General features: G+C 39.4%; 1 protein-coding gene across 1 annotated transcript in view; it reads left to right on the forward strand.

Moving 5' to 3' along the window:
• Nucleotides 1–564: 564 nt before the first annotated feature.
• LOC117337627 (puratrophin-1-like) overlaps nt 565–26,057 on the forward strand; it is a 131,444-nt gene continuing 105,951 nt past the window's right edge. The window contains exons 1-2 of the mRNA XM_033898703.1: nt 565–917; nt 6,112–6,525. Of these exons, the coding sequence (XP_033754594.1) occupies nt 813–917; nt 6,112–6,525 (519 nt within the window). The 5' untranslated portion in view covers nt 565–812. The remainder of the gene's footprint in view (nt 918–6,111; nt 6,526–26,057) is intronic.

The following is a 26,057-nucleotide window of genomic DNA, read 5'->3' on the forward strand; positions in this document are numbered from 1 at the left end:
GGACACTTTGGTCTTGTCCCTTAGGTGTCCTTTATAGACAGGTTTGACTGTATCTTGTAATGAAGTGGTAGGGAACATTGTGTCACGGGCCTAATCAGTAATCAAATACATTTGTAATAAGACTTGGGATTAATTTATCATCCCCGGGGACAGGTACTCCTGAACAATCCCAAAATCCTACTTCTTTTTACCTGTATACAGACCACCTTATCAAGTGTCCAACTTGGTTCAATTAAATTGACGTTTTATTTAGTATTCCATGCATTCCGCGGTCCTATACTAGTGACACATATATAGTTGTTTATAAATTTTCTCGGGGAGGGGTGCGTGGAGGAGCATGAGGATAGGGTGAGAAAGTAGAAAACGTGTTACTTACTTTTTATACATAACACATTTACCTGTGTATATATAGCATCGTATGTATATAGGTAATTATTTAAATGACAGTAGAAGACAGTTTTGGGTCAGCGAGTCTCTGCTTGATAAGTGTAAGTTCTCACATGAAGTTTATTACCGGTAATGTTAGATGTAGACTTCCACTACCTATGTACGGGATGGTATGATAACAGGCAATACCGGCCACCCTCTTGTTTACAGTGTGTTAAATACATACTGTATTACATATCCAAGATCGGTTTGATACACCTGGATTTACCTGTCGAATTGTAATCATTGATTTGATGGAGACAGCTTTGTCGGATGTAAGGTGACACACACAGGTGTGTATGGCATGACACTTACCTGGGGATGTACGACACAGACAGAACCAAAGAGAAGCGGATTATCCCGGGGAGGGGGTGAAGGGATACAGTATGACGTCCCCCGGGAAGTCGGGACTTCTAGGAGGAGAGCGTACCCTCAGGGGCCTGTCCCTCGGATTCGCTAACATGGTACTGGGTTATTTCCGGAAAAAAGAGGTAACGTATTTACTCACATGTTCACAGGCATTATTAACACACCTTTCCAGGTGATCAACATCGTATTGTATAAACATTGATTGGCATAATACGTACATATATCTATAATATGTCAAAAGTGAACCATGGGGTGGGGCATTAGTCACCATAGTTAGACGAGAGAGTGTTAAAAAAAGGTGGCGAGGGGGGGGGGGGGTATATTGTTGAGGACGGATTGAAATCCAGGTTTAAAAAGGATAGGGGGGAAGGGGGGGGGGGGGGGGGGTCATTTTGCAAGATGCAAGAGAAGTTGAATTGATTGACTTAAAGGTCTGTCGCCTTTAAGTAATTATATAATCTTCAGATTATGAGTATTGACAATCACGTGGTATTTACCGACATAAGACGTAACTAAGATTGTTGATATGAAGTACAGTGTCAATAAGGACGAGCCCACATAAGACTGACAGGACGATTTATGGCGCGGCGACAATGATATAGGATCTTAATCAATGGGGGCATGGAATAAATTTTCGAGAAAACGACATTGATACTTGTAGTTCCTATATACACGGACTTGATACGACCTTTTCAGCTCCACGTTCCTAATGATTGCGGACCGTCAGGTTTCGAATTTGTGTCAAATCACTGCAATATTTTATAATCAAATTTTGTGGGAGTTCTCCGACCACCCGGATACATGATATATAAAAGTGTTACCCCCAGTATTACGGTATTATACATACAATGTATTGGGAAATGAGCCATTCTCAGTATGACACTATTCAGGCGTGGATGACACATTTTTGAGGCTTTATATAATGAGAGATAAATAAATAAATTTACTTATAAGTAAATAAATTTACTTATAAATAGATAAATAAAGAAATAAATAAATGGAAATTAATCCAGTAATATATGAATATTTCCGAGTTTATCACAGATGAAATATAAGCCAGAAATCCAACCGATCTCTCAAGATCCTTGGATCCGACAACAGAAACGAAAACTTCACGTACTCCCTACTTACAGGATACACATTATTCAGTAGCCATGGTGACATTCTATCCATCAACACTACTGTTTATTGTGTAGAACAGGAATTTGTAGTATAATTACCAACCCCATTTTGTATCTACTTATATAGTTATGTATATGGTGTCCCCGCGACAGCATTCCGGTCTGCACTGTACAATTCCACTTGATACGTCCATATTTATGTGTGTTGGTGGAATATATTTATCAATTTAAATGGAATTTCGAGGTGAATACATTGTTATATGAACCTGAAAAATGATATCAACCGAGACGAATGTCGGTTTTTTTCGCTGAAAGTTCCTGTTTTTTTTTTTAATGTAGTAGCGATTATGACGGCTAATGATATGACGTCAGCCTGCGTTTTTTTAACCATACAGAGATAATCTAACGAATCGCTGAGATATCACGTGATTATGGTCCACACAGTAAGACTAGGAGTCACGAAAGGATAATTGTAGAAAACTGGCGATAAAATAATTGGAATTGGCCCTGATCAATTTTGGACACGCGGATGTTTTGTGTAACTAAATATAACCCTTCTGATGTGTATATCATCAACCTGGCAACGGGAACTACAATGTACACACACACTCCAGGTCGACATCAAAACATGCACGAGTTTACACGGGCATACTTGTGAACTGTTTGATCCTTACTGCGTTGTTAATATTTAACAGCAAATATATGCAATGTCACATGTCTGGACGAGACCAAACGAAATCGTTCCGTTTCTACTCTCTCACGTCTCACCAAATCTAAGTAGGGGAAGTTTTTCTCTCTCCATTTTTAGATAGGGAATGTTTTGCCATATGACGGAAATAAGTTCTCAGTTGGGTTTATTGTATGTTACAATACGTACCATGCATGTCGGTACATTAATTGGTATCATCTGTAGGCCTTAGCTCCACCGAACTTGATGCATGTGTCTGTAGCCAGAATTAGACAAAAACTTATAGCAGTAACTTAGGATTTAGCTGTTAACAATAATTTGACAACAAGTAAAGTAAAATGATGCTTGCAACATGCATCCGTATTTGATTTAAACATATTTGATTGTATTTTATTGATGCATTCGTACACGAGCTGTAATGGAATAGCGTCAACAACTCTCCCGGGCCGCTTTTGAGTTTAATTGGGTACTCAAGGTTTTATCATTTCATTCCTGTATAACATTCTTGTAAATTTGTTTTGTCCTTTTGAAAGATATTTTTTTGCAAGCGCGAAAGTTAATGTCCGCTGTCGCCCTTTCCTCACCTGCTGGTTTTTGCATTATTCACTTTGATATGATACAAATTATAATAGCTTGTTTCTAGCACGTATACAGAAGTCGTGTCTCTAGTGATAATTTGATAAATCAAGCCATATAAAAGCAAGGTTACCAGGGACGTACCTTATAGTAACATAGTAATCCATTTTGAATTCTTATACTGAGACGAGACATATAGAACATCTCTCGGTAATGTAAGACTTATGGTAACATAGCACAGCTAATTGTTATGTTATTATATGATATTTATAATATATGCTTCATTTATATTACTTTGGAATATCGAGCAGTCTTCGATCGTTTTGCTCTTCAAGCTTTTTTATTGTTATTTATTTATCTTTTTTTTTTTTTTTAATTTTTTTTTTCTTTAAAAGAAAAAAATTAAATCGATTTGCTTGACGGTGAGCAGTATAACTATACAGAATTATATATATATTATACCTAACTCTGTGGATATTCATGTTGTGCGATGTTATCGCTCAGTTTTATTTTTGGAATGATATCTGTTAGAGTCGATCGTCAGGATTATTAACCAATAAAATGACGTCAACATCTCAACCTGGATTTACGGATTTACCTGTGTGCGTACAACTTCCGGCTCACGTGCAGCTGAAAAGTGAAAGTGGGGAGCAACAGGTATTACTTGAGACCGTGTGTACAGCATGTCAAACTTAATATCACGGATTTATGTTTGTTTAATTAAGTATACCGGTACGTACGTATACGTAGTTTAATGTTATAACAGCTAGGTATCTTGTAGAAATATTCATCAACTGTTGTATATCAAGATCTGATATAAGGTTACAAAGGTATTGTATATTAATAACATGCATCTCATCACAGTATGTTATCTTATCCACATCATAGGATGGTTAACAGTATCTACTTTTTCCTCACTAATAGATACATATGATATGGCCATTTCTACACTAATTATGGTATGGCCATATTCAATTCTCCCTCTAAAAGATGGTATGGCCAGCCTAAATTTCTGCACTAAAAGATGATATAGTCAGACTTGAAATAATTTTTGCCTAAAAAGATGTTCTGGTGATGGTAAAGATGGTAGATTGTTGACTTTTAGTGGATACTGTACTCATGAAATGCTACCTCCTGAGAAAAAATATTTCCAATCCAATATCAGACTTATGTTTGAGTACTGCTAGTATTAGAGTTATCCTCCATGTAAACGCTGATTCATATTAGATTTAGTCAGGAGGCATGTTGGTCTGTGACATCAGTGTAAAATGACAAAGTATCATGATAATATATATTTTTGTTCTGCTAAAGAGTATAATAAAACCTTCATCTAATAAAATTAACCTGGTCCATACCTCGAGCTCTGTTTGCTAAAAATTTACAGAAAAGAAAACCAAACAATCATAGGCTGTTAAATCTTGGCATACCCCATGATGTAATGGGCAGCCGTTTATTATCATGAGAAGCAAAATTAAACATTAATATTTTAGAATAACCAATAATTTTTTGCAAAGGTGAGCGAGAACTACGCCAAACTTTATAATCTTAACCTATACCCCTCAAATTATAGGTCATAAAGCACCTCAGGAAAAACTTTTTCAGGAAACCTGCACCTGGCAGTAATGGCAAAATGACCGGAGGGGAAGCAACCGGGACTCCGCCAAATACTAGTATTACAAGTAGTTATAACATATTACATATATGAGCAAGTATCAAAATTGAACTTTAGATACATTTGTACATAGAACATGAGCAAGTATCAAAATGAAATGTATACATTTGTACATATATAACAGACATGAGCAAGCTAGTAAACATGTATCTATAATAAAGATACACACATCAAAAGGAGGAAAGTTGGGGTGGCTGGTGGGACGTCTTTTTAAAACATAATAGAAATCCGAAATACTGTATGAAAATTCAATTAAAACAAAATATTTTTGATTTTTCCAATATGGCGTTGCAATCCTCCAGTAATTATCTCTGTAGTGGGGATAACCTTTGTCCGGCAGGGGCTAGACTGACCCCTTGACCAATTAAAAGTGGTAAACTAATCACATGGGTCCCATTAGGCCCAAAAGGAGCTTGAATGACCATTGACCAATGAAAAGACACTAATTAGCATAATAACCTAAACAATGATATGTATGTATATACACATGTACACCGGTACCTCATCAATATGTGTGAATCTTTATTGTACAAAAATATGTCTATAAATAGACATTTGTTATATATATATATATAGGGGAGATAACTCACTTTTATGTGATAAAATTTTATTTTCAAATTTTCCATATTTTGGTGAAAGGAAAATTGCTCCCAAAAATAAAATTCTTACTTGGGTAAATTTTCTCAACTAAAATAGGCCGGAATCTCCTTGCAACCATTAAAACAGTAACAGAGGATTGTGTTTTTTTTTCTCGTTATTTTGAAATGATCACTTTTTTGAAAGTCCACAAAAATCCCCTCTCACTTTTCATGACAATCGGTTCATTAATTTCTGACAGCGTTGTATCCCCCTAAATTTTTACAGTTAAACACGGCATGTACTGGTGCATTGATATACGGTATGCTCAGCCTAATTTTCTTTTATTTGGTAAAACACTTTTAAAAACCAAGAACAAAACGGCATATTAATAATATTAATAAAGATAATGTTTAAATTGATGTCTTTTTAATAAGAACTGAGGAATTTATAACATTTTCATGACATTAACTCTAGCTGTATATTAATACACATTGTCTATTGTCTAGAATTCTGAGAATGTTGTTACGCATTATGACCAGACACTGGAGTGAACATCTGATCCAGATCTGATAGGAGACCTTTAGGGGTTGACACAATGACCTGTGGGTTTCTGGTGACTGGGACACAAATGTAGCAGATTTCTATCAGAGGTTTATTATACACCAATGTTTTTGTTGCAGTTGGCTGAAAATGGGGAATATTTCATTAAAGAAACATCACTAGATGACAACGAAATATCAGAATGCGTAGAAACGTCGTCAGTTTATTATGATACACTGGAACCCCCAGGAATGAGTGAAGCTGGGGACGTGCTGAGTGATGAAGACTTCATGGAGGAATCGGAGGATTTAACTTGGACAGATTGTGAGGACGATGTACATCCGGACACTCATGTCACGTTACCAGGTGATGAAGAGGTGCTCTTATTGCAGACTAAGTTGTCATCACTGTATACAGAGGGTGAGGGGCGTTTGTGTGCTGTCCGCCAGGCAAGACAAACCCTACAGACCCAGTATCATGGTGACATACAGGCATTTTTCTCCAAGTATCTCAACCCTACAGTCTCTCTCTTGACACGCCTTGCAGACATACATGTAAGTATCTCAACCCTACAGTCTCTCTCTTGACCCGCCTTGCAGACATACATGTAAGTACATCAACCCTACAGTCTCTCTCTTGACCCGCCTTGCAGACATACATGTAAGTATCTCAACCCTACAGTCTCTCTTTTGACACGCCTTGCAGACATACATGTAAGTACATCAACCCTACAGTCTCTCTCTTGACCCGCCTTGCAGACATACATGTAAGTACATCAACCCTACAGTCTCTCTCTTGACCCGCCTTGCAGACATACATGTAAGTACATCAACCCTACAGTCTCTCTCCTGACATGACTTGCAGACATACATGTAAGTACATGTTTCAGATTTATTGAAACCTAATGGTACCTGTATGATAATTTTAGGTAACATTACATACACTATTAGATATCTGATGACCCATTATAGGAATTGGTTAGGGATTGAAGTCAGTTTAGGGACTTCTATTGTGCCTCCGCACTGAAATGTCTGCTTTTGGCATGCACTACGTTCTTCTGACAATATCTTAAATATATGCGTCTTTAGTGGGAGCCGGCAACAGCTGTAACAGTCCAAGCAAGATATCAACTGTAACAGTCTGAATCAGATATCAGGTGTTACAGTCCCAGCTAGATATTGGCTGTACTGGTCCCAGCTAGAAATCCACTGTAACAGTCACAGTCACAGATATTTATTGGCTATGATAGTCCCAGGTAGATATCAGCTGTGGTAGTCCCAGGTAGATATCAGCTGTGATAGTCCCAGGTAGATATCAGCTGTGATAGTCCCAGGTAGATATCAGCTGTGATAGTCCCAGATAGATATCAGCTGTGATAGTCCCAGGTAGATATCAGCTGTGATAGTCCCAGCTAGATATCAGGTGTAACAGTCCCAGCTAGATATCAGCTGTGATAGTCCCAGGTAGATATCAGCTGTGATAGTCCAAGGTAGATATCAGCTGTGATAGTCCCAGGTAGATATCAGCTGTAACATTCCCAGGTATATATCAGCTGTAACAGTCCCAGGTATATATCAGGTGTAACAGTCCCAGGTAGATATCAGGTGTAACAGTCCCAGGTAGATATCAGCTGTGATAGTCCCAGATAGATATCAGCTGTGATAGTCCCAGATAGATATCAGCTGTGATAGTCTCAGGTAGATATCAGCTGTGATAGTCCCAGGTAGATATCAGCTGTGATAGTCCCAGGTAGATATCAGCTGTGATAGTCCCAGCTAGATATCAGCTATGATAGTCCCAGGTAGATATCAGGTGTAACAGTCAAGTCCCAGGTAGATATCAGGTGTAACAGTCCCAGGTAGATATCAGCTGTGAAAGTCCCAGCTAGATATCAGCTGTGATAGTCCCAGCTAGATATCAGGTGTAACAGTCCCAGGTAGATATCAGCTATGATAGTCCCAGGTAGATATCAGGTGTAACAGTCCCAGGTAGATATCAGCTGTGATAGTCCCAGATAGATATCAGGTGTAACAGTCCCAGGTAGATATCAGTTGTGATAGTCCCAGGTAGATATCAGCTGTGATAGTCCCAGCTAGATATCAGGTGTAACAGTCCCAGGTAGATATCAGCTGTGATAGTCCCAGCTAGATATCAGGTGTAACAGTCCCAGGTAGATATCAGCTGTGATAGTCCCAGCTAGATATCAGCTATGATAGTCCCAGCTAGATATCAGCTGTGATAGTCCCAGCTAGATATCAGCTATGATAGTCCCAGCTAGATATCAGCTGTGATAGTCCCAGCTAGATATCAGCTATGATAGTCCCAGCTAGATATCAGCTGTGATAGTCCCAGATAGATATCAGCTGTGATAGTCCCAGGTAGATATCAGGTGTGATAGTCCCAGGTAGATATCAGGTGTGATAGTCCCAGGTAGATATCAGCTATGATAGTCCCAGGTAGATATCAGCTATGATAGTCCCAGGTAGATATCAGCTGTGATAGTCCCAGGTAGATATCAGGTGTAACAGTCCCAGATAGATATCAGCTGTGATAGTCCCAGGTAGATATCAGCTGTGATAGTCCCAGGTAGATATCAGCTATGATAGTCCCAGGTAGATATCAGCTATGATAGTCCCAGGTAGATATCAGCTGTGATAGTCCCAGGTAGATATCAGATATGATAGTCCCAGGTAGATATAAGCTGTGATAGTCCCAGGTAGATATCAGCTATGATAGTCCCAGGTAGATATCAGCTGTGATAGTCCCAGGTAGATATCAGCTGTGATAGTCCCAGGTAGATATCAGCTGTGATAGTCCCAGGTAGATATCAGCTGTGATAGTCCCAGCTAGATATCAGCTATGATAGTCCCAGGTAGATATCAGGTGTAATAGTCCCAGGTAGATATCAGCTGTGAAAGTCCCAGGTAGATATCAGGTGTAACAGTCCCAGGTAGATATCAGCTGTGAAAGTCCCAGCTAGATATCAGCTGTGATAGTCCCAGCTAGATATCAGGTGTAACAGTCCCAGCTAGATATAAGCTGTGATAGTCCCAGGTAGATATCAGCTATGATAGTCCCAGATAGATATCAGCTGTGATAGTCCCAGGTAGATATCAGCTGTGATAGTCCCAGGTAGATATCAGCTGTGATAGTCCCAGGTAGATATCAGCTGTGATAGTCCCAGGTAGATATCAGGTGTAACAGTCCCAGGTAGATATCAGCTGTGATAGTCCCAGGTAGATATCAGCTATGATAGTCCCAGGTAGATATCAGCTGTGATAGTCCCAGGTAGATATCAGCTATGATAGTCCCAGGTATATATTAGGTGTAACAGTCCCAGGTAGATATCAGGTTTAACAGTCCCAGATAGATATCAGCTGTGATAGTCCCAGGTATATATTAGGTGTAACAGTCCCAGGTAGATATCAGGTTTAACAGTCCCAGATAGATATCAGCTGTGATAGTCCCAGGTATATATTAGGTGTAACAGTCCCAGGTAGATATCAGGTTTAACAGTCCCAGATAGATATCAGCTATGATAGTCCCAGGTATATATTAGGTGTAACAGTCCCAGGTAGATATCAGCTGTGACAGTCCCAGGTAGATATCAGCTGTGATAGTCCCAGATAGATATCAGCTATGATAGTCCCAGGTATATATTAGGTGTAACAGTCCCAGGTAGATATCAGGTTTAACAGTCCCAGATAGATATCAGCTGTGATAGTCCCAGGTAGATATCAGGTGTAACAGTCCCAGGTAGATATCAGCTGTGATAGTCCCAGGTAGATATCAGGTGTAACAGTCCCAGGTAGATATCAGCTGTGATAGTCCCAGATAGATATCAGGTGTAACAGTCCCAGGTAGATATCAGCTGTGATAGTCCCAGCTATATATCAGGTGTAACAGTCCCAGGTAGATATCAGCTATGATAGTCCCAGGTAGATATCAGCTATGATAGTCCCAGGTAGATATCAGGTGTAACAGTCCCAGGTAGATATCAGCTGTGATAGTCCCAGGTAGATATCAGCTATGATAGTGCCAGGTAGATATCAGCTGTGATAGTCCCAGGTAGATATCAGCTATGATAGTCCCAGGTAGATATCAGCTGTGATAGTCCCAGGTAGATATCAGCTGTGATAGTCCCAGGTAGATATCAGCTGCGATAGTCCCAGGTAGATATCAGCTATGATAGTGCCAGGTAGATATCAGCTGTAATAGTCCCAGGTAGATATCAGCTATGATAGTCCCAGATAGATATCAGCTGTGATAGTCCCAGGTAGATATCAGCTGTGATAGTCCCAGGTAGATATCAGCTGTGATAGTCCCAGATAGATATCAGCTGTGATAGTCCCAGATAGATATCAGCTGTAACAGTCCCAGGTAGATATCAGGTGTAACAGTCCCAGGTAGATATCAGGTGTGATAGTCCCAGGTAGATATCAGCTGTGATAGTCCCAGGTAGATATCAGCTATGATAGTCCCAGGTAGATATCAGCTGTAACAATCCCAGGTAGATATAAGCTGTGATAGTCCCAGGTAGATATCAGCTGCGATAGTCCCAGGTAGATATCAGCTATGATAGTCCCAGGTAGATATAAGCTGTGATAGTCCCAGGTAGATATCAGCTATGATAGTCCCAGATAGATATAAGCTGTGATAGTCCCAGGCAGCATATAACAGTTGACACACAGAAAAACAGTCCAAGCTATGGCTTCGAAATTCTTTCTCAACATCACAATTAAGTCTGGGTAACATATCATTGTATCTGTGAATACTGTATCAAAAACCTCAAAATAGGTGGAATTTAATCTGTGTATTTAAGCTCAATTTTACTATTAGTAACAAAATTCCCCTACATATTTGTGCAAATTAGTTTTATATGCCAGTAACAATTAACAAACTGATTTCTTTTGAAGTTTTTTTGTCTTCATCTTAATATTTCATTATAAAATGCTTACACATGAAATCAGAGTTTTTGTGAGCCTGAGTGTCACGAAATACGTTGTTCAGTGGACTATAGATTTTGTGGTCTCGTGTTACCCGGCCACCTGTTCTGTCTAGACGTTACCCTGGATAGGTGGTACATCTGAACATTACCTTGGGCTTCAGCCAGAATCAACCCTTTTTGTTTACAATATTCAGAATTTCCATGTTTAAAATTATACTTAATGCTACATTTTCAGGGTGAGTTAGGCCACATCATTAATTCAAAGAAAAAAAATACTCCCTGAAAATAAAGAAAAAAACGAAAAACAGAAACAGAAGCAGACAGTTTCACATTTAGTGATCAAGAGTAATGGAGACCAAATGTCCCTGTAATGTCAGTTTTATACAGAAGGTAGGGTCCTAGTCTGAATCATTTATACCTAGTAGCATTTTACCGTAAAACTAGTGTAATTTACGCTGTTTTTTTGTACTGAAATAAAGTTTAAAGTTGGGGGTGTGCACATGATAAATGTTCATAATGTCGTGAGCACGGCAGTTACCCTAGCTTTTCCTCTTAAGGTCGATTTAACGAAAATAAACAAGACACAATTTTGCTATTTTCTCATTACAAATATAAAATAATCAGATTATTTTAATCATCAAGTATTTAGTAGAATGATATTTTAAACAAAGTTTTGTACTAATCTGTGTTAGTGTCATTTTCATACAATGATTTCGAGACCTCCTGGACATCGTTTTGGTCAAGATTTTTCATGCGCAAAATATACAGACAGATGTTTTTTTCCAGTATTTTCAGCCCCAAAATGTACCTGTGCAAATTACTTGGGTTTTTACGGTAGTATTCCACATCACACATGACAAGTTTTCAATGAAGAAAGAACAATATACAGCTCCACAGAATCCTGTGTAATCTTTAATCCAAAATTGAAAATACTCAATCAACCTGTTGCAGCCCAATCAACTGTAATGATCCCCTCACATAAAATACCTTTTGGAACTATTTAGAACTAAATGTACAAATATACCTTATACAAGATGGGGAACGGTTATGATATCAACTCGATATTTCTCTAGATTTAAAAAGTTTTGTATTTTGGAATCCCCATTGACACAGTGGCAAGTTTATACTGTATTTTGTCATAGAAGTATAGCTCTATACTGAATTATCTGGTTGCAACACAAGACACAAAATAATACTGCTTATCATGTCGTTATTGTGCCAAAAACTTATTGTAGTAGGGGAGATAACTCTGTTTTACTTCTGCACTAAGAGATAAGAGGTCCTGTGCTTAGTGACTATAGTATCGCTATTATCAGAGTTTATGAGTAGTTCTATTTGGATGGCAGAGAAGATAAACATTTTTTTTTTGGTTGACACTTTTACTGCCTCAGATTATCTAGAGAAATACACGAGGGAGTTTTGATGGGATTGGTGATGGTGTCTGAGTTTTCATGAGTTTGTACCTGAACAGTCCATTATCTTTCCTGGGTACATGTATGATGTGTTTCACATAGGTAACTTGGAGTCTTAGATGTGATCTCCTCAGTGTAGCTCATTAGTATTCCACTAGTCGAGTCAGACACCGTTCTTTCTTGACAGATTTCTACAGTTCTTATGTCAAAATCTTCTCAGATGAATAATCAAACTTGAATTTGAATGAAACTGATATGTTCGTGCAGTTTTATAGCAGGTATACATGTCTGCCTACCTGGAAGATGTGTTACAGAAAATACACACGATATTACCTGTGTTAGTTACACCTGACATATCAGTGAAGCTGAGATTTGTTAATCGCAGCAAGTCGGTGCAAACAAGTTTACCTCCAACTTTTTTTTTTCACCTGACGTAGAGGTTAATACATACCTGTTGTATATACACCTGTTCGTCAAACATATGAGCCAGGTGAGTCATGTAGACCTGGCTTTATATCACAATACAGGGGTTAGTTTTGGACAGTCGATGCCAGTGACCACGCTATTTTCTCACATCCTTATCATATACAATTTGTTTTACCAGCGTAAGTGTCACCTTTCTCAGCTTGTCAACCATAGCAACAAGTGCAGGTAAGTGTAAAATGAGTGTATATTCGTATGTCTTTATGAATGAATTCCTAATGTAATTTTGATGCAAATATAGAATTTTCTGGTATAAGTCTCAACACACTCCAGGTGGAGGGTTGTTGATAAGAATTGGTGTTACCTGAAGGAGTATTGATTAGGGGCCTGATTACCAGGTAGTTTACCTGTGTGGGGGTTAAGTGTCAGGTACTCCAGGTAAAATCTGTCCTCTATTCCCACCTGTGACAAACAAGGTAAGCACACTATTATCAAGTACTTCCATGCTCTAGTGATGCTGTGTCTAATTTCAATTTTCTAGATTGATGTAAATGTTGATTATTTAAGATACCAGCTTGGAGGGTTACTTTGTCAGCTGTCAAATGTTTCCTTATTAAAGATAAAGGCCTTAACATTTTATAGAGGATTAAATGTTGACAGTCATCACAAACCTTTCCACCATCTCTTTCCAATGGGGTACTACTATAGAAATATTATCTTTTTTTTGTCATTATAATCATATGCAGGTCGATGGAAATGTGTTCCAGTCTAAATTACATTGGTTTTCATAATTCATGGTGGTTATGTTGCATCGGTCAGCTGCCATTTCTAAATTTAAACAAATGACAGCATGGCACCCAACCCCCTCCTTATCAATGATGGGGGAAGAGGGGTGGGGGTGGGGGTGGGGGTGGAGCTTCAATATTGGACCCTAAAAAATAAATTCACATATAAAAGATTGGTAAAACTTTTCCATTGATCATAAAAATGCTTGACTTGCAGACAAACCCTGTAATCTCGAAGTCAATAGAGTCATGAAAAAGTTTTGAGTTTTCCCAAGTATTCTATTTACCCAAGTATATTTCATATTGAGATTTTACTGTTGGGACTGAAATTTTACTTTAAGATGTCCTGAGCATTCAATGTAACTTTAGTAGATTTATACAGAGTTTTTACTGTCGGGACTGAAATTTTACTTTGAGATATCCCGAGTATTCAATGTAACTTAGTATATTTATACAGAGTTTTTACCGTTTGGACTGAAGTTCTGAGTTATCCGAGTTGGAGCATGCTGTTGATAATTTGTCCTCAGGCATGACCCCATGGAAACTTGAAAAAATTGATAAACATGCGGTATAGTGTATACTAGTGTGTTGGTTTTATGGGATAAAGAGACAACATTAGTTCAGGGTTGATTATTATTGATTTATTTTGTCACCTATTCATAAATGGTCAATACCTATACCAGAATAATAGCATCTGTTATCTAACTGAAGTTTATATATTAAAAAAGTTTAGCCTGGTAGGGTGTAAATATCATCCCACACAGTTTAGCCTGGTAGGGTGTAAATATCATTCCACAGTTTAGTCTGGTGGGGTGTAAATATCATTCCACAGTTTAGTCTGGTGGGGTGTAAATATCATCACACAGTTTAGTCTGGTTGTGTGTAAATATCATCTCACACAGTTTAGCCTGGTGGGGTGTAAATATCATCACACAGTTTAGCCTGGTGGGGTGTAAATATCATCATACACAGTTTAGCCTGGTGGGGTGTAAATATCATCCCACACAGTTTAGTCTGGTGGGGTGTAAATATCATCCCACAGTTTAGTCTGGTGGGGTGTAAATATCAACACACAGTTTAGCCTGGTGGGGTGTAAATATCATCACACAGTTTAGCCTGGTGGGGTGTAAATATCATCACACAGTTTAGTCTGGTGGGGTGTAAATATCATCACACAGTTTAGCCTGGTGGGGTGTAAATATCATCATACACAGTTTAGCCTGGTGGGGTGTAAATATCATCACACAGTTTAGTCTGGTGGGGTGTAAATATCATCACACAGTTTAGCCTGGTGGGGTGTAAATATCATCCCACACAGTTTAGTCTGGTGGGGTGTAACTATCAACACACAGTTTAGTCTGGTGGGGTGTAAATATCATCACACAGTTTAGCCTGGTGGGGTGTAACTATCAACACACAGTTTAGTCTGGTGGGGTGTAAATATCATCACACAGTTTAGTCTGGTGGGGTGTAAATATCATCCCACACAGTTTAGCCTGGTGGGGTGTAAATATCATCACACAGTTTAGTCTGGTGGGGTGTAAATATCATCACACAGTTTAGTCTGGTGGGGTGTAAATATCATCCCACATAGTTTAGCCTGGTGGGGTGTAAATATCATCACACAGTTTAGCCTGGTGGGGTGTAAATATCATCATACACAGTTTAGCCTGGTGGGGTGTAAATATCATCACACAGTTTAGCCTGGTGGGGTGTAAATATCATCACACAGTTTAGTCTGGTGGGGTGTAAATATCATCACACAGTTTAGCCTGGTGGGGTGTAAATATCATCACACAGTTTAGTCTGGTGGGGTGTAAATATCATCACACAGTTTAGCCTGGTGGGGTGTAAATATCATCCCACAGTTTAGTCTGGTGGGGTGTAAATATCATCACACACAGTTTAGCCTGGTGGGGTGTAAATATCATCACACAGTTTAGCCTGGTGGGGTGTAAATATCATCACACAGTTTAGTCTGGTGGGGTGTAAATATCATCCCACACAGTTTAGCCTGGTGGGGTGTAAATATCATCACACAGTTTAGCCTGGTGGGTTGTAAATATCAACACACAGTTTAGCCTGGTGGGGTGTAAATATCATCACACAGTTTAGTCTGGTGGGGTGTAAATATCATCATACACAGTTTAGTCTGGTGGGGTGTAAATATCATCACACAGTTTAGTCTGGTGGGGTGTAAATATCAACACACAGTTTAGCCTGGTGGGGTGTAAATATCATCCCACAGTTTAGCCTGGTGGGGTGTAAATATCATCACACAGTTTAGTCTGGTGGGGTGTAAATATAATCCCACAGTTTAGTCTGGTGGGGTGTAAATATCATCCCACAGTTTAGTCTGGTGGGGTGTAAATATCATCCCACAGTTTAGTCTGGTGGGGTGTAAATATCATCACACACAGTTTAGCCTGGTGGGGTGTAAATATCATCACACACAGTTTAGTCTGGTGGGGTGTAAATATCATCACACAGTTTAGTCTGGTGGGGTGTAAATATCATCACACAGTTTAGTCTGGTGGGGTGTAAATATCATCACACAGTTTAGTCTGGTGGGGTGTAAATATCATCCCACACAATTTAGCCTGGTGGGGTGTAAATATCATCCCACACAGTTTAGCCTGGTGGGGTGTAAATATCATCACACACAGTTTAGCCTGGTGGGGTGTAAATATCATCCCAAACAGTTTAGCCTGGTGGGGTGTAAATATCATCACACACAGTTTAGTCTGGTGGGGTGTAAATATCATCCCACAGTTTAGTCTGGTGGGGTGTAAATATCATCACACAGTTTAGTCTGGTGGGGTGTAAATATCATCACACAGTTTAGTCTGGTGGGGTGTAAATATCATCACACACTGTTTAGCCTGGTGGGGTGTAAATATCATCCCACACACTTTAGTCTGGTGGGGTGTAAATATCATCCCACACTGTTTAGCCTGGTGGGGTGTAAATATCATCACACAGTTTAGCCTGGTGGGTTGTAAATATCATCACACAGTTTAGTCTGGTGGGGTGTAAATATCATCACACAGTTTAGTCTGGTGGGGTGTAAATATCATCACACACAGTTTAGCCTGGTGGGGTGTAATTATCATCACACAGTTTAGCCTGGTGGGGTGTAAATATCATCACATAGTTTAGTCTGGTGGGGTGTAAATATCATCCCACACTGTTTAGTCTGGTGGGGTGTAAATATCATCACACAGTTTAGCCTGGTGGGGTGTAAATATCATTACACAGTTTAGTCTGGTGGGGTGTAAATATCATCACATAGTTTAGCCTGGTGGGGTGTAAATATCATCACACAGTTTAGTCTGGTGGGGTGTAAATATCATTACACAGTTTAGCCTGATGGGGTGTAAATATCATCCCACACAGTTTAGTCTGGTGGGGTGTAAATATCATCACACAGCTTAGCCTGGTGGGGTGTAAATATCATCCCACACAGTTTAGCCTGGTGGGGTGTAAATATCATCACACAGTTTAGCCTGGTGGGGTGTAAATATCATCACACAGTTTAGCCTGGTGGGGTGTAAATATCATCCCACACAGTTTAGTCTGGTGGGGTGTAAATATCATCACACAGTTTAGCCTGGTGGGGTGTAAATATCATCACACAATTTAGCCTGGTGGGGTGTAAATATCATCACACAGTTTAGCCTGGTAGGGTGTAAATATCATCACACAGTTTAGTCTGGTGGGGTGTAAATATCATCCCACAGTTTAGTCTGGTGGGGTGTAAATATCATCACACAGTTTAGCCTGGTGGGGTGTAAATATCATCACACAATTTAGCCTGGTGGGGTGTAAATATCATCCCACACAATTTAGCCTGGTGGGCTGTAAATATCATCCCACACAGTTTAGCCTGGTGGAGTGTAAATATCATCCCACACTTTAGTCTGGTGGGGTGTAAATATCATCACACAGTTTAGTCTGGTGGGGTGTAAATATCATCCCACACTTTAGTCTGGTGGGGTGTAAATATCATCCCACACAGTTTAGTCTGGTGGGGTGTAAATATCATCACACAGTTTAGCCTGGTGGGGTGTAAATATCATCACACTGTTTAGTCTGGTGGGGTGTAAATATCATCCCACACAGTTTAGCCTGGTGGGGTGTAAATATCATCACACAGTTTAGCCTGGTGGGGTATAAATATCATCCCACACAATTGAGCCTGGTGGGGTGTAAATATCATCACACAGTTTAGCCTGGTGGGGTATAAATATCATCCCACACAATTTAGCCTGGTGGGGTGTAAATATCATCCCACACAGTTTAGTCTGGTGGGGTGTAAATATCATCACACAGTTTAGTCTGGTGGGGTGTAAATATCATCATACACAGTTTAGTCTGGTGGGGTGTAAATATCATCCCACAGTTTAGTCTGGTGGGGTGTAAATATCATCACACACAGTTTAGTCTGGTGGGGTGTAAATATCATCACACAGTTTAGTCTGGTGGGGTGTAAATATCATCACACAGTTTAACCTGGTGGGGTGTAAATATCATCACACACAGTTTAGCCTGGTGGGGTGTAAATATCATCACACAGTTTAGTCTGGTGGGGTGTAAATATCATCACACAGTTTAGTCTGGTGGGGTGTAAATATCATCACACAGTTTAGCCAGGTGGGGTGTAAATATCATCACACAGTTTAGTCTGGTGGGGTGTAAATATCATCACACACAGTTTAGCCTGGTGGGGTGTAAATATCATCACACAGTTTAGTCTGGTGGGGTGTAAATATCATCACACAGTTTAGCCTGGTGGGGTGTAAATATCATCACACAGTTTAGTCTGGTGGGGTGTAAATATCATCACACACATTTTAGCCTGGTGGGGTGTAAATATCATCACACAGTTTAGTCTGGTGGGGTGTAAATATCATCACACACAGTTTAGCCTGGTGGGGTGTAAATATCATCCCACACAGTTTAGCCTGGTGGGGTGTAAATATCATCACACAGTTTAGTCTGGTGGGGTGTAAATATCATCACACAGTTTAGTCTGGTGGGGTGTAAATATCATCCCACACAGTTTAGCCTGGTGGGGTATCAATATCATCACATAGTTTAGTCTGGTGGGGTGTAAATATCATCACACAGTTTAGTATGGTGGGGTGTAAATATCATCACACAGTTTAGTCTGGTGGGGTGTAAATATCATCACACACAGTTTAGTCTGGTGGGGTGTAAATATCATCACACACAGTTTAGCCTGGTGGGGTGTAAATATCATCACACAATTTAGCCTGGTGGGGTGTAAATATCATCCCACACAGTTTAGCCTGGTGGGGTGTAAATATCATCCCACAGTTTAGCCTGGTGGGGTGTAAATATCATCACACAATTTAGCCTGGTGGGGTGTAAATATCATCACACACAGTTTAGCCTGGTGGGGTGTAAATATCATCCCACAATTTAGCCTGGTGGGGTGTAAATATCATCACACAATTTAGCCTGGTGGGGTGTAAATATCATCACACACAGTTTAGCCTGGTGGGGTGTAAATATCATCACACAGTTTAGCCTGGTGGGGTGTAAATATCATCCCACACAATTTAGCCTGGTGGGGTGTAAATACCTGCTTGCTTGTTTGGTTACCCTGCTGTGTAGTGAGAGAACATGATAAGGACGACGTTCCAGAATTACCATGTTACTGATCTGTTGTTATGAGAAGTCGTGTTTGTCCTGTATGACCAGGGGTCAAACATATCCAGTGAATTATAACATTCCTCTCATCTCCATATTCAATTTGACTGGACAAAATGAAATGGCTGTGGATGGTTTGTGTTTCTGGGAGCATTTAGGATGTCTATGGCTTGTCAAACAACATTGGCTTAATTGGTGTTACAGGGACTCAAAGAACCAGGATGGGTTATACAGGAGGTTTGTCACAGTGGCTTAAAGTATGGAGGTCTTTTTGCTCTGCGATTTGACACTGTCTCCTGCCTTCCCTAACAGACTCCCTAATCTACATCAGAACCCTGTCCCCTGCCTTCCCTAACAGGCTCCCTAATCTACATCAGGACCCTGTCTCTTGCCTTCCCTAATAAACCCCCTAATCTACATCAGGACCCTGTCTCCTGCCTTCCCTAACAGGCTCCCTCATCTACATCAGGACCCTGTCTCCTGCCTTCCCTAACAGGCCCCCTAATCTACATCAGGACCCTGTCCCCTGCCTTCCCTAACAGGTCCCCTAATCTCTATCAGGACCCTGTCTCCTGCCTTCCCTAACAGACTCCCTAATCTACATCAGAACCCTGTCTCCTGCCTTCCCTAACAGACTCCCTAATCTACATCAGGACCCTGTCTCCTGCCTTCCCTAATAAACCCCCTAATCTACATCAGGACCCTGTCTCCTGCCTTCCCTAACAGGCTCCCTAATCTACATCAAAACCCTGTCTCCTGCCTTCCCTAACAGGTCCCCTAATCTCCACCAGGACACTGTCTCCTGTCTTCCCTAACAGGCTCCCTAATCTACATCAGGACCCTGTCTCCTGTCTTCCCTAACAGGCCCCCTTATCTACATCAGGACCCTGTCTCCTGCCTTCCCTAACAGGCTCCCTAATCTACATCAGGACCCTGTCTCCTGCCTTCCCTAACAGGGCCCCTAATCTACATCAGGACCCTGTCTCCTGCCTTCCCTAACAGGCCCCCTAATCTACATCAGGACCCTGTCTCCTGCCTTCCCTAACAGGCTCCCTAATCTACATCAGGACCCTGTCTCCTGCCTTCCCTAACAGGGCCCCTAATCTACATCAGGACCCTGTCCCCTGCCTTCCCTAACAACTCCCTAATCTACACCAGGACCCTGTCTCCTGCCTTCCCTAACAGGCCCCCTAATCTCTATCAGGATCCTGTCTCCTGCCTTCCCTAACAGGTGGTCCCCTAATCTACATCAGGACCCTGTCTCCTGCCTTCCCTAACATGCCCCCTAATCTACATCAGGACCCTGTCTCCTGCCTTCCCTAACATGCCCCCTTATCTACACCAGGACCCTGTCTCCTGCCTTCCCTAACAGGTCCCCTAATCTACATCAGGACCCTATCTCCTGCCTTCCCTAACAGACCCCCTAATCTACATCAGGACCCTGTCTCCTGCCTTCCCTAACAGGCTCCCTAATCTACATCAGGACCCTGTCTCCTGCCTTCCCTAACAGGTCCCTAATCTCTATCAGGATCCTGTCTCCTGTCTTCCCTAACATGCTCCCTAATCTCTATCAGGATCCTGTCTCCTGCCTTCCCTAACAGACTCCCTAATCTCTATCAGGATTCTGTCTCCTGCCTTCCCTAACAGACTCCCTAATCTACATCTGGACCCTGTCTCCTGCCTTCCCTAACAGGCCCCCTAATCTCTACCAGGACCCTGTCTCCTGCCTTCCCTAACAGACTCCCTAATCTACATCAGGACCCTGTCTCCTGCCTTCCCTAACAGGCTCCCTAATCTACATCAGGACCCTGTCTCCTGCCTTCCCTAACAGCACCTTAATGTTTCCATTACATTCTGATGACCAATATGCATGGCTTCCTTAAGAATTCAGGAGGACTTTCCTGTAATCACTGTACTGTTTAACCTTAATTGGCATTGATTTTACTGGGCCATTAAGAATATTACCTACCAGTAACTGTAATTACCTGTCTAGGATGGAGGTCCACATCCCCGATCACAATTGCCAGCCCCTAGTGGACCTTAAATATATGATACAAAGATTTTTCTGAGGGCTGTTTTAGGTCATTCCCAATTGAAATTATTTCATTTTAAATCTAAATTCTCCCCACTTGTAGCTTGCAAAGATTTCCTTATAATTTGAGTACCAAAAGTGAGATAAAAATGTCCAATCCCACATACCAACAGCCCGATATTAAGAGTGAGATGAGGCCGATACCAGTAATAACCTTAGTCCCAGTAATGATTATCGGTTGTGTTAGGGGGACTTGATCCATATTGGTATGTAATGACAACAGTGTGATCGTGTGTGACAAACATACCAGGTATGTTTCTCCTTGTTACCCATCCCAATGTTTACCAGGTAATAAGCTGGGATTAAGTACAATAGTATCCATTCAGCCAATAACATTTGTATGATTACTCGGGTCCGACATCCACCTCAATGTCAAGTTTTCCTCCACGACTCTTAGTGCAAAACTTTACCTTCAGGATTCATGCAGTAAGTCTGTTTACATCTGGAAGTATCAATACTAGTATATGACTAGTGATCCAGGACTACTTAAATATTTGCTATGTACAATGTATTACTTTTCCAGTGTCGATGGAGATAGCATCATCATCAAAATTGCACTTTACAGTTTTGCGTTTAAATCTGTTACTCAAAAAGCAAACCCAAGTTATCTGAACCCAAACCTTCTCTACAGATTGCATGAATTTCAATATTCTGCTGTATTTTTGGGGTTAAAAACCTTTAATTTTGAGAATTGATATCACATCTTTATTGGCTCTCTAATTGATTTTACAAATCACTTTATTGTCAAATTGGAATAAATTCCAAAATATATCAATTTTATTCTTCTCATTTTCAGAAAGAACGATTTTTTGTAGTAGATTTATCATATTGAGGTGAATTTTAAGAATTAGTGATTTTGCAAAATTTGATATTTTACTGTTTCCCAATGCATCGATCAATATTTACACATATATCTATAACATACATGGTGCTTCCAACTATCAAGTGGAGGATTGTTGGTTGTTTTTGGAAGTGAATTTTGGAGTTTGCTTAAAACTTATTATATTGACAAAGCAGGACACCAGTGTGACATCTTATTATGTGTTTCTCTACAGGCCACATCAATATAACTGTATACAATCATTAGCTAACAAAAGTTTCACTTTCTGAGTGAACCAGCAATCCAAGCACAAGCGATTTCCAATTTCTAAGTCTTTCAATAGAGCCATTAAAACAAGTTAACAGTGTGTGTTTCTTGCCTGAGGTTGGAATCAGAAACAATTTATTGTTTCAGTATTGGGGTTTAAAGCCATTTTGGTTTATATAAAAAATAAATGATGAATTTTTTACAAAGAATTTAATTTGCATTCAGTACTTTTAAGATGGTGGATACAAATACTGCATGTATAATATACCTGATTTTCACTTATTTGATTTGAGTTTTCATGGCCGTCGATAGAATGGACCTGCATGGTCATGCTGATACTGACTTTACCAACACATTGTCATATTCAACACATTGACTCGGTCCAAGAATGTGTCGTTATAGTGAGGTTTCACAGCACCAGGTTTATAGTTATAGTCAGGTTTCACTGTACCAGGTTTATGGTTATAGACAGGTTTCACTGTACCAGGTTTATAATTATAGTGAGGTTTCACTGTACCAGGTTTATAGTTATAGCCAGGTTTCACTGTACCAGGTTTATGGTTATAGTGAGGTTTCACTGTACCAGGTTTATAGTTATAGTCAGGTTTCACTGTACCAGATTTATAGTTATAGTGAGGTTTCACTGTACCAGGTTTATAGTTATAGTCAGGTTTCACTGTACCAGGTTTATAGTTATAGTGAGGTTTCACTGTACCAGGTTTATAGTTATAGTGAGGTTTCACTGTACCAGGTTTATAGTTATAGACAGGTTTCACTGTACCAGGTTTATGGTTATAGTCAGGTTTCACTGTACCAGGTCTATAGTTATAGCCAGGTTTCACTGTACCAGGTTTATATACTTAAAGTCAGGTTTCACTGTACCAGGTTTATGGTTATAGTGAGGTTTCACTGTACCAGGTTTATAGTTATAGTCAGGTTTCACTGTACCAGGTTTATGGTTATAGCCAGGTTTCACTGTACCAGGTTTATAGTTATAGACAGGTGTCACTGTACCAGGTTTATAGTTATAGTCAGGTTTCACTGTACCAGGTTTATAGTTATAGTCAAGTTTCACTGTACCAGGTTTATAGTTATAGACAGGTGTCACTGTACCAGGTTTATAGTTATAGCCAGGTTTCACTGTACCAGGTTTATGGTTATAGTGAGGTTTCACTGTACCAGGTTTATAGTTATAGTGAGGTTTCACTGTACCAGGTTTATAGTTATAGCCAGGTTTCACTGTACCAGGTTTATAGTTATAGTGAGGTTTCACTGTACCAGGTTTATAGTTATAGTGAGGTTTCACTGTACCAGGTTTATAGTTATAGCCAGGTTTCACTGTACCAGGTTTATGGTTATAGTGAGGTTTCACTGTACCAGGTTTATGGTTATAGTGAGGTTTCACTGTACCAGGTTTATAGTTATAATCAGGTTTCACTGTACCAGGTTTATAGTTATAGCCAGGTTTCACTGTACCAGGTTTATAGTTATAATCAGGTTTCACTGTACCAGGTTTATAGTTATAGTCAGGTTTCACTGTACCAGGTTTATGGTTATAGCCAGGTTTCACTGTACCAGGTTTATGGTTATAGTCCGGTTTCACTGTACCAGATTTACTGCCTACATGACTCCATTTTTTGCCATGTTTATCTTAATACCAATTGTCGGTGTAACTTGCCTAAGAGTTGATTGTAAATTCTCAGTAATTGATTAACTTTGACATTCTGAATTTCTTATACATAAGAGGTGCAGCTGAACTCAATTACTCTACAATTTCAGGTTTTATTTCTTGCTTTTATTTCAAATTCCTTTCTTACTTAAAATTTGTTTTGTATGAATAGAGAGAATTCAAGTAAAATTAGTACATTAAAAATATTGTGACCGATTTCCATTCAAAATGCATCTTCTAGCTTTAGGCTTGTTTCTGTGATGGTTCAGGTAAAGGGAATTAGCCATTGTGGGTCCGTTATGTATATTTTGTCTTTGCTATCTGTAAATATGTCCTGACAGGTGATTTATTGTAAGGATGTAAAGTAAAAAGTGGCGGCATTTTTGGTGAAACCTTTGATCTTTAGGACATAGCATGAGATTACAGGTGTTCGCACTATCAGTTAAACCAACATGGCAGTATGTATTTACTGGCTTTCTCTGTTGTGTGTTTATGTTCTGTCTTTAAATGAAATTCATTTGAAAATACTTTTTGTGTTTATTTGATCAGACAAGCCTAGCATTTTATATTGATTATATTGATGGAAAATATTGACACAGACCTCTGCAGATCTGGGTCAATCATGAGCTTGATTTCTTGGGTTATGAATGGACTGGAGAGTACAAATGTGTATAATACACTTATATTTTTTTCACAATGGTGTACAATTTTGATGAGATTATTTATAAATGTTTATATCAATAAAATTATCAGAGATAGAATGAAAGGCCTCATTATAGTAGTGTAGTATTCATGTCATTACTTGGGTGAATGACAGATGTATATATTGATACTGGCTGGCCTGGTGATTCAGGCTCTTGTTATTAATGAAAACCTGTAATAGTACATGTAAGTATACAGCTATTACATAAAGTACTTACAGTCTTAAATATTTATTATGATAGTACAGGTACATCTTTACTGTTAATTGATTATTTTACTTATGATATAAGTCATTTTTCTATAAAACATAAATGCAGTAAGGTAGATGATAAAATCTGTACAGTAAATCTAATAGTATGGCTATATCTCCACAACATAACTTTGATATGTGCCTCAGGTATGGTCTTTAATTTTGATAGGTTGTCTTCTGTTGAACTCAAATTGTACTTGGCAGGGGGAATAACTTTGTAAGGGGACATAACCCATTGCACACAGAGATGTTGTGATTTAGTTTTTAATTACATCCTGTGTGAAGGTTTATACAGATCTCTGTACAGTGTTTGGTATTGAAAATTTATCATATAAACCTATATGTTTGCCATTTTATCCATCTTACTGCAAAGATGGTCTTTCCTGTAAAACAGGATCACTTAGGTTGATGGACAGTGTTCATTTAACTTTGTTTAAATTAAGTCTTCTTTCCAAATCACAAGCTATAAAAACTTTACAAAAAGAATCCAGAAAAAAATTAGACTTAATTTGTTTGATTGTAATTTTCAGGAAACTTAGATGGAATGTGAGGTACCTGGTGGGACTCGGTGTACTCGGTATCACTCGGGATTAGGTATCTTTGATGTATTTTACAGAATTTGATACAGTGTATCTGTTCACATAGCTTGTGAATTTTATCACATTGTCATTACGGATAACAAGGTCAACAGGTATAATTTCTATAGGTATTGTCAGGTGACAGGAAATCAGCGGTGTTTTGTGTATGAACACCTGTGATATAGTTACTATAGTTGTATATGTACGTTTCTATATATATATTATCTATATAAACAGTTTGTGTTGAGGTACAGCAGTAATCAACCAGCATTCGGTAGATCAGGGATGTTCATTTTACACCTGGTCTAGAGGTCCTTGTATTATGGAATGTTGATTGATCTTGTAACCTACCTGTAACAGGTGATCTCACCTGTATTGTCACCTGAATGTTATTATTCCTGGTATTGATGGGTGATTAGCACACCTGATCAGGTGCAGACAATACCTGTTCCTCTATGATGACA

The sequence above is a fragment of the Pecten maximus genome, chromosome 11 (genome assembly GCF_902652985.1).
Source record: "Pecten maximus chromosome 11, xPecMax1.1, whole genome shotgun sequence".
NCBI lineage: Eukaryota > Metazoa > Mollusca > Bivalvia > Pectinida > Pectinidae > Pecten > Pecten maximus.